This window comes from Chrysoperla carnea, chromosome 1 (assembly GCF_905475395.1).
Source record: "Chrysoperla carnea chromosome 1, inChrCarn1.1, whole genome shotgun sequence".
NCBI classification, from domain to species: domain Eukaryota; kingdom Metazoa; phylum Arthropoda; class Insecta; order Neuroptera; family Chrysopidae; genus Chrysoperla; species Chrysoperla carnea.
This window is the reverse complement of record NC_058337.1, coordinates 102,751,476-102,761,967: the sequence shown is the minus strand read 5'-3', so window position 1 is coordinate 102,761,967 and position 10,492 is coordinate 102,751,476. Positions and strand designations below refer to the sequence as shown.

General features: G+C 27.9%; 2 protein-coding genes across 2 annotated transcripts; both read left to right on the top strand.

Moving 5' to 3' along the window:
• The first annotated feature begins 1,941 nt into the window (after positions 1 to 1,941).
• Positions 1,942 to 3,611, top strand: LOC123290783 (COMM domain-containing protein 4). The gene is made up of 5 exons (XM_044871107.1): positions 1,942 to 1,970; positions 2,040 to 2,180; positions 2,238 to 2,277; positions 2,337 to 2,540; positions 3,436 to 3,611. The coding sequence occupies exons 1-5, from the start codon at positions 1,968 to 1,970 to the stop codon at positions 3,609 to 3,611; spliced, it is 564 nt and encodes a 187-aa protein (XP_044727042.1). The 5' UTR covers positions 1,942 to 1,967.
• Positions 3,612 to 3,628: 17 nt separating this feature from the next.
• On the top strand, positions 3,629 to 8,327 carry LOC123290782. The gene is made up of 2 exons (XM_044871106.1): positions 3,629 to 4,964; positions 6,378 to 8,327. The coding sequence occupies exons 1-2, from the start codon at positions 3,629 to 3,631 to the stop codon at positions 6,917 to 6,919; spliced, it is 1,878 nt and encodes a 625-aa protein (XP_044727041.1). The 3' UTR covers positions 6,920 to 8,327.
• The last annotated feature ends 2,165 nt before the right edge of the window (positions 8,328 to 10,492 follow it).

The following is a 10,492-nucleotide window of genomic DNA, read 5'->3' as shown; positions in this document are numbered from 1 at the left end:
ATTTTATCGAATATCTATGGTTATATTTGTAAATATAACTTTGATTTTATAAATAATTTGAGAGATTTGAGCTAATAACGAAACTTTTTCAATGTAAATTAAATATTAATTTTTGACATTAATTAAATGATACTAGTTTTTATTTCCCTTCTGTAAATTCTTAAAATGATTCTTTCTAGCTAGGTCATTTTGACAACAGAGGATAGTATATCTAGTTTAACTAATTTCACCTACTACGTGATAATAAAAAAATAATAGTTATGTAACAATTATAAGCCTTTCAGCGATAAATCAATCGTAACAAATAGTTTTTAAGATCTGTGTTGCTCATTGCATTATGCTAAACATCAGCAAATTTTTAAATGATTTTAAATTAATAATTCCTAATAATTATTAATAAAGTAAAAAGAATGCTTATATCATTATTTAAAACTAGACTACAAATATGATTCGTAAAAATACTCGTAAATGTGACCTAAAAAAACTAAAAAAAAAACTCTTAAACGTAACACAAATATTAACCGTAAATAATATTATCAACTCTCAAAATGCTATAAAATTATATAATTTGTGTAAAATATATAAATATATATATGATTAGTTGAATTTATTTATTTATAATTTGTTATTAAAAGTTGTTCTTTTGTTGTAGTATATGAAAAAAATAAATAAATAAAAATAATAATTAAAATATGAAATATTATTAAAATGTTATTATTGTTGTCAAATGCATATAATGTACATTTTAAAATGGATATTTGACAATAAATGGCTATATTTACAGTCAATTCTTATTACTATTTATAAACCTCGTTTTTTCCTCTATGCCTAGAGATACTGCAATGGCTTCAATCGAAATTCGGTCACAAAATAGCAAGGCATGATGATTGGTGGGCTATGTTAGAATCATAGTGATTAGAATATAATCAAAGGTTAATGAATGTTGTATCTATTGTATGGAGGATAGACATACGAAAATATATAGCATATGGCCTTTAACTTAAAAGTTTCCACCAAAGAAAAGAAGAGAGAAATGCTATTTTGTATTTATGTTCATACGGTTTTTACAACAAAATCAGTACATGTTATTACGATATTATTACACAGAACAGAGTGGCGTAGTGGAAGCGTGCTGGGCCCATAACTCAGAGGTCTGTAGTACGAAACTACGCTCTGCCAACAGAATGACTGCACACTGCAATCACTAGAGAAGTTGAAAACTCGTATACTCTTTTTTAACATTGCCAGTAATGGGAAGCCTTATCCTCTATCTAACACTCTTTGGTTTAACCATAATAACATTCTAACAAGCATCATAGTACTATACTAAATATAGACTGATAATACATTAAAAAGAATAGTACCCACTAATCTGTAATAAACTCTATAGATCGGAATGATCAGTGATTAGATCCATAATGTTTCTAATATGCTACGCTTCCAACCGTTTATTTTATCATTTATTTACGTTAAAAACACGTCGAATACGTTGCGACAGTCATGTTGTTATTCAGAAACTGAGAAACATGATTACGAGCACAAGATGAGCACAAGTCAAGTGGACAAAGAACTCTGTTGGCTGGTCTATATATTTATTATTAAGTCTATGATAAATATGAATACGAGTATGAAGTGTAGATTGGTATTACTGTCTGTCTTAGTTTAATAAAAATAAAAACTAAACAGATAACTATAATAAAAATATTAAATAAATAAAAAATAACAATTATAATTAATAAATTAAATAATAAAGATTGTAAGTTAATTATGCATAGAATAATAATTTAATGAGATATTCAATAAATATAAGTAATAAATCATTTCAAATATAAAAGATTATCAAAAATTATTTTATAGATTATCTCTCTCAGATAGACGCCATTACATGATATTTATGTTACATTTTAAAAACTTATTTGAATATTCCACACTTGGAAAATAAACAACATTTCAAATTTATATTGATAATGGTTAGTAATTATATATATATATTTTTTTTAACATTTCATAGTTTTTTAACATGTCCGTACTATTTGTAGAGATTTCGTTTTTGTGGAGATGCTGATTGCCCCGATTGGGTTCTTGCGGAAATTAATTCGCTATCACGATTAAGTTCAATTAAACTTAAATTATTAGCACAAGTTGTTGCTGATTCGTGGTTGGATGTTAAAGGTTTAAATGTGAGTTATAAAGGCATGAGAATAAACTTTTTATTCAACTAATGTTTTTATTTTTAGATTGAAAAAGTTCGAAAGCTACTAAGTGATTCAAAACTAGGTAATATTTTCCCATTACTGGGTTTAAACATAATAAGTAAAACATTAACATACTTTTAGATAATACTGGAGATTTAAAAGCTACTATTGCATGTATCAATTTTATATTAAACTCGGCTGTAAGACATGGTTGTGACGAATCAGCTTTAGCCAGTGAATTACAGCAATTAGGACTCCCACAGGAACATAGTCAAGCGTTACGTCGTGTTTATGTGGATCGTCAAGATACTTTAACCAAACAGTTACGGAGTCAATCATTACGAAGTAAGAATTATTTTAATAGTATCAATTTCATTTCGATTTAGATAGATATTAAAGTATCCAAAAAACACGGTTATTTGACCATTCTACAAAAAAAAGTCTAGCAAAATCATACATTATACTCGAAAATCGAGAAATATCAGATAATTTTGAAAATAAGGAATATTCATGAAATTTAAATTTGGTTCAAATATTTTCTTCCGCAACTTTAATGACTTGACATTTCAACTAAACCATTATTTTAGTAATTAATATCTTTTTAATTACTTAAAATTAATTAATAAAAGTACAAATTTAGTTAGGGCATTTAAAAATTTCTAAAACGGAAATTCAAATTTTTGTACGGACGTGACATCAAAGTACGCGCTTGTCAAATTTGTTGACATACTGTATGATATTAATTACTAACATTTTATATGGTATTTCATTAAATTAGACTATTCTATGGCTTTTTATTAAAAAACTTAATAATAACGAGTACAAATTCTGTGTTGTAAATTCATTTTTTTAAAGTGTAAATTATGCAAACTGTCAAAAATTGACAGTTCACGTACTTATACGTCATCAACAGAGAGCAAATATCTCTGCGTTTAAATATCTCAAAATTATAATGCATTTTAAATATTTTTTTACATTTAAATACAGCATTTTTAAGCAGTATTTATATTTTTTACTTTTTATAACGGTGTAAACAATGAATTAAACATATAAAAAAAATACATTAATATTCCCTAACTTCAAGTGTAGGTAGTAAGGTTATTCAAAGAATAATTAAATACCACAATACTCGTAAATATATTTAAAATAAATTTAGTTAACAAGCATATATGAGTTTTACAAGCGATATTTGTTTCATTTTTAGTGCATATAACAATAATTTATGATTATTTTTTTCTAGTAAATCGTCTACAAGGTGTTCAAGTATTGGAATCACCTGTACCAGGTTTTATCTATTTGGAGTTAACAATTCAAGAGAAACAAGAACGCATTTTAATAAAGAAAACACAGGCAATAAACCTCCTTAAAAATCTGAAATCAATTGAATTAAATTTAAATAGTTTACAAACGAATTAACAATTGATTTTACAACAATGTTCACGGTGCAGGCGATCCATCCCCCGCCCGGGGGAGGAGCTGGTGGTGGAGGCACCCATCAAATCACCCAACAACATCAAACCATTCAAATACAACAACAAACAACTCAATTACAAACAATACAAGTTGTACAACAACATTTAATGGCAACTCCACCACAGCCTCAACAACCTCAGCCTCAGCCCCAACCGTCACAACCTCAACAACAAACAGGGATTGTACAAAAAGTAAAAAAACAAAAAAGTGCAGGGGCTGATAAAGGTGCTGGGGCTGTAAAAAAACAACGTAAAGAAAAAGTAATCAAGAAAGTACCGAAAGTTAAAAAAGAAAAAATTACAAAACGGAAAACTACTCGAGAAATTATCGACAAACAAGGACGAGGAATTGTTTTTAATGTTTATATGTTTTTGAAGGCAATGCACATGCGTCAACAATGTCAGCAACCGGTAAAATTTGCGAAAACACAAGAACTTACTGCCCAAGCTTGTGGAATTGGTAAAAGAACTGTACAACGGATTATAAAAGAAGGTCGGATATCTTTGGAAACAAATGAACAACCGGTATTTGAATCGCCCGTAAAAACTCGTACAACTCCAAGCAATACAACAATTGCAACCAATAACAATGGAATAACAACAATGAAACGTGATAAAATAAATCGCTTAGATGATATGGACTGCTTTATTTTAAGACGAACAGTCCATGAATTTTACGATCAAAAACAATTTCCAACAGTTAAACAACTTTTACCAGTTATCACGAATAAAATCAATTTTCAAGGATCATGTAATGCCTTACGTAAAATATTAAAGGATTTAGGGTTCAGTTATCGTAAAGCACCTGATGGACGGAAATTCTTAATGGAACGTGCAGATATTGTAGCTGCTCGAGTGAAATTTCTTCGTACAATGCACGAGTTACGTAAAACTGATCAACGTACTATATATTACGTGGGAGAAAGTTCTGTAGATCCTAATTATACGCTTAGCTTAACAAATTTAACTCAAAACAACAATAAAGAACAAAAAAAGTTAAAACAGGAACCACAGGGTTCAAATTCGATTGTAATATGTCATGTAGGATCTTCCAAAACGGGATTTTTATCACAGTGTAAATTAGTATTTCAACCAAAAACTAAAAATCCGGAGACGGGACAAATTAATGAAATGAATACACATGTTTTTAAATCATGGTTTGTTAAAGTCTTGCATAACTTACAGGAACCATCGATTATTGTTATGGATAATTCACAACATCATTCTCGTTTGCTAGATTTAGTTCCAGGTGCTGGATCACGGAAAGCTGACATTGTTGAATGGTTATGGCGTTATGGTAAGTAACAATATAACATTTTTTCAATATGTAAATATTTTTCATAAACCCTTGATTTCCGGAGTTATCGAATAAGAATATTCATAAGATCCAATATATTTTAACATAACTCTAATTAATTATTTTTCGTGAACCATGCGGTAAAAATTTTAATTTTTTTCTATGGATGCATTTCGAATAAATATTTAAAAAATATGAGATCAAGTTTAAGAGATTTGGGTAACAAACTACCTTAAATAAAAAACGATAGCTTATTTAACATAAATGATAGAATATAATAGATAGACTCTCGGACCAGATAATTGGATGTCAATAATATTGGGATCTGACATATGGGCGGGGCTAAAACAACATGGCTGGCATAAAGTGACAAATTTTAAAAATAACATAGCAATACATACCCTTGCAATTTTTCAAGAAGAGAATGATTAATATTAATGAAATTTGTTGTTGGGGGCAAACAAAACCGAGTAATCGTAATTTTACGTAAGGTGAAATACTATTGAAAGCAGGGCTAGTGATTAAATGTGGAAAAAATCAAGTCGAAAGTGAGGAGAATGTGCTCAGTTTAACGTCATACTCTTTACAAACAACTAATAAAAGAAAAGCCTCATCAAATCGATATAAAATAAATATCTCTTCAAGTATTCTTGATGTCAAAACGCAATAATCTTTTTAGATTTAAACATATTAGTTCAATAATACATTATAAATATTGTACTTACTTTATAAGACATAATAATTTTTTTTTTAAATGAAGTGAGCACACTTTTTGACTAGGTAATATATTTTTTAATTGCAGTGTTTTCTGCCATAATTTTAAGACATCTATTTTCTCAAAATTACCAAAATTATTTTCAATTTTCATGTAATATTTGCCTGCTTGAGGCAAATTATGAAAACTCAGACCTGTATTCGTATTGAAACGACTTTGGCAATTTTTCACACAACACTTTACTTTTCTCGTGCTTTTAAATTGAGGTAAATACTTTCCAGACGAAATAATTTAATTTTTTTATCAATTATTTGTTAATGTTGTAATTATAACTTGCAAAAAGTAATCAACTCCAAACTTTTCAATGCTCAACACTAAAAGCTGTAACTTGCTGTACTAATTAGTTTCTACTTTGACAACCAGGTGTCATGCCTCCTTTTGTCAGATCCCAATAAGGAAAGAAAGACAGGCTGTATGACAATAGTAGGTTTGTGTTAGGTATGACTTCAAATATAATGATATATGTTGTCACTGGTACCTAGCGCAGGAAAATGTCAAATTAGAATTTTAAACTACCATAAATCGACCATATTTTAAGATACTTAAATTTATCTAATGAATTTTGAGGACCATATATTAATGAATCGTATATTTTTAAAAAAATATGAAATTTATTTATTTTGAATAATTTATTACAGGTGTATCACACGATACCAAACAAACTCGAGCTGAATTACTATCGCTTGTAAAACTTCATCAACCCAAATCTAAATCATACGAACTAGACACTATTGCACAAGAAAAAGGCCATACTGTTGTACGTCTACCACCATATCATAATCAATATAATCCAATTGAAATGGTATGGGCTCAAGTGAAAAGTGAAGTCGCTGAACGTAATATTACATGCCAAGTTGCTGATGTTGAACAATTAGTAAATCATGTACTCGATCAAACTAGTCGTGAAGTATGGGAGCAAAGTGTACAACATGCTGAACAATTGCAGGAGAATGATTTTAAGAAAGAATTATATCGTGATCAACATTTAGAATCATTTGTTATAAATCTACAAAGTGATAGTGAATCAGATGACGAGCATCATGATGATTATTATTCAGACGATGATCATGATCAACATGATGGAGATTCACTTACAGTACATCATGATCAACATACATTGATTACGGGCGATACATCAACATTACATCATGATAACAATGATAAGAATTTATTTTCATAAATAAGGATATGCATCATTTTCTTCGATATGGGATTATTGGAATGTCAGGGAAATACCTTTTTATTATCGGAAAATGATGCATATCATATCGTAATGTAAATATATACACTATTAACTTTTTCAATATCGGCCGTATATTTTTTCAAAATTGTGATAGAAGTGGCATAAAGCTTAGCAATACATAGGCCGGGGAGGCGAACTTTATTCTTTAGTAACTTTTTCTTCGCCTGGTTTCTCATGTGCATCTAAATCGTGAATACTTCTTGGAAAAAATTTGTAGTTTCTTGTAATAATATCCTTCTTCTAAACATGCGGTTTAGAGTCAAAGGCTCGAATGAGATCAAAAAAACTTCTATTTTGAAAGTCACATAACATTGTGCATAAACAGACTGATTTCTTCCAAGCAATCAACCATGAAATTGACTAGTATGCAATGCGTAAACAAACTATTACTTCATTATAAACTTTGCTATCGGTGGCAGGCCCAAAATATTGTGTCGCGTGCCATTGGTTCGCCATCCCTGACATAGGCTATTTACTGGAAAGTATGAAGTCATTTTAGTCAATCTATCCGTACAACCAGACCTTATTATCTTTTGATAAAATACACGTAAATCAAATGGCCAATCTACAGGCTAAGGAGTTCGCGTAAATCAAAAGTACGAGGTTCAATTTCTTACAGGTTTTTTCACTTTCTTTATTATTATTTTTCGATAAGTATATCAAAGATAATAAACACTGTTATTTATCAATTAAGAAAAAATATTAGTCGTGTCAACGAAGGAAGTTTGGCTCACAGTGGTAGAAAAAATATTTAAAAAATTAAAATGTGATAATTATAATATATGAATAATTATTTAAATTTAGTATTTTATAAATTCATTGTTATATATTTGGTACGGAAATCATTATAAACATATTGTTTACCTTTATGTTAAGAAACTAAAATTTAAAAATCAGATTTTATCTAAAGATTCCATTATCGTTCTCTTAATCCACCATACAATATAATATGTTAAAGACATGTTCTAGGATCACCGCACACTTGTATAAATATAAACCACTGTGTTGTTAGAAGACAATATCGAGCGGATGTATGTTGGCGTAAAGTTCTTGATTTTACGCTTTTGTTAATTCTTGATAATAAATTATCGGTATTATTTGGTAGTCTCACCAATCACAGTCACTAAGGGATTCTTTTTTAGAACTGAGGAGTATTGTACTATCGATATATAAGTATGTAGTAGGCGATCATTTTCTTAGCCACACTAAAAGTTCACTTCTTAATATTAAAGCCACCACTATTAGAAACTCCAAAAACAATTTCCTTTTTTTGGAGTTTTTTGCAATTTTTAATAATATAAATGATTTATAATTGCAGAAGCGTGAATTATTATAACTTAATCAAGTAAGTAATCAATATCGTTCTATTAACTGAACCCATGTTGATTGTTACAAATAAAATCATTTTAACATGTAAATAATTTTATATTAAAAAACTTGTATCTTGTATCATATAATTCACTGATATTACATAATTATAATTACATTAAGTGATATTGATTATCCAAAATATTAACGATAGAAAATCAAAGCAAAAAAACTATAGTAGATGATGCCATATTACCACGGTAACATATACAAGTATGCATCTTATTTTGTTCTTCTATATACACCATTCTAAGTCGAAAATCCATTTGACGCTTTTCGACTTCGTTAACTATCGTTTTTTATTTTAAGAATTTCTCAAGTAAAGTTTGGGAAAATAAAATTTTTATATAAGGAAAATCGTGGAAAATGAAATAACTACATAATTACATCATTTTTCCGTTAGTTATTATAAAAAAAATTTACGTTCAAAGTTCTAGAATAGATACTATAATTTGAATTGTTTTCAAAATTCTTGAATTATATTCCAAATAACATTTGTCATTCTTTCAACCCTTCGTGCAAAGCAGCAACGGGTGATACAAATTTGATGAATTTTTGAAGAGATCTCTACGAAATTTTGAGTTAAAAGAAATATTCCTTTAATACTTTGGTTGAGTATATTTTATATAATAATTTAACTGCATAATAGTTCGTACCATATTCTAGTGACATCTATTATATTATGTAATGTCAATGAACTTGAAATATTTTGTATATACGTGGTATACACATACCAACATATAATATTTAAAAAATATATATCTTGTAAATGATTTTTATAACGCATTTAATGCATTCAAATAAAGAAAATATGGAAATGAAAATTAAATAATACTTATTTTATAATGTCATTCATTTTAAAAAATGACTGAAATAAATATAGAACATATTTAAGTCAAGTATATAAGTGGCCTTGCATTAAAAATTATATATAATAATTAATGTAGATAAAAACTAATGTGTATTTGTAATATTTTTTATTTGTTTTTGTACCACCCACTACATAATCATCGTATTATAAATATAACTTTCATAATTTTTATTTTTTTAAAAAGATTAATTTGTATATATTATTACCTTAGGCCACATAATAAAATAAATCGATTGCTTTTTAATATTAAGTACTGCTTTTCTATTCAAAAATCTAATTCCACTGTATAAAGACTGCTTTGTTTTACATAATTTTTCTTTTTTTTTTAAATAACTTCCTGTACTCATAATAATTTTTTCAAAAAAAAAATTGCGATGGTTTATAAAAATTTTCAATAAAGCAAATAAAATATATTGGCATTTATTTATTTATAAGGTTGATTTCGAAGAAAAATCAAATTAGGTCAACACAATTATTTTGCTGAATTTTCGATTTAGTTTAGTACATCGATCAAGATGGGGGGAAGGGGAGGTAGTGTCTTAAAGAAACTTCATATCACATTCATGTATAATTTTATTTTCATTAATTTTCCAATGTCTTTTTTTTTACAGATACCTACTAAAAATTTAATTACTTAAAGGTACTAAAATTGGATTGGGTTTAAATGTTTTCACATAATAGTATAGAATGGATATTACGCCTTTAAGTTAATCAACTTAAAGAGCATAAAAATTTTTAGTTTTGTAACAAATTTCTACTAAACAAAAATAGTTTAATATTTAAAAAAAATTAAATCGATCTCATGAAAAATTAATCAAAAAATCTGAAAATAAAATATTGTGATCAATATTTTATGATTAGCTTATTTCCAATCTGCGACAAAAAATTCGACTGCTATAAAGAAGCGCCTATCTGTTGTGGGATCTGAATTCTTCTCAAGCGGATGGATCGATTTGAAGGTGGCTAATTTTATTAATCACTTTATTATTTGCTCTTTTCGATTGTTGTGCCGTGATCTAGAAAACTGTAAAAGCACTTGAAGAAGTAAAATATTTGAATCTTGGTGTTGGTTTTGTTATAGTTGTACTATCTCTTATGCTTCCGCAATAAAAATTTTATAATCTTAACATTTCACGCAAAAAAATCACTTTTTTAAGTCGAGAGAACTCTTTTTTTATTTTGTACTTTATGTGACGTCATTATGCTGTAAATAAAGATAAGGGTATTTTTTTTACAATTTTTAAGTATTAATGTCATTAAAAGTAATTTAA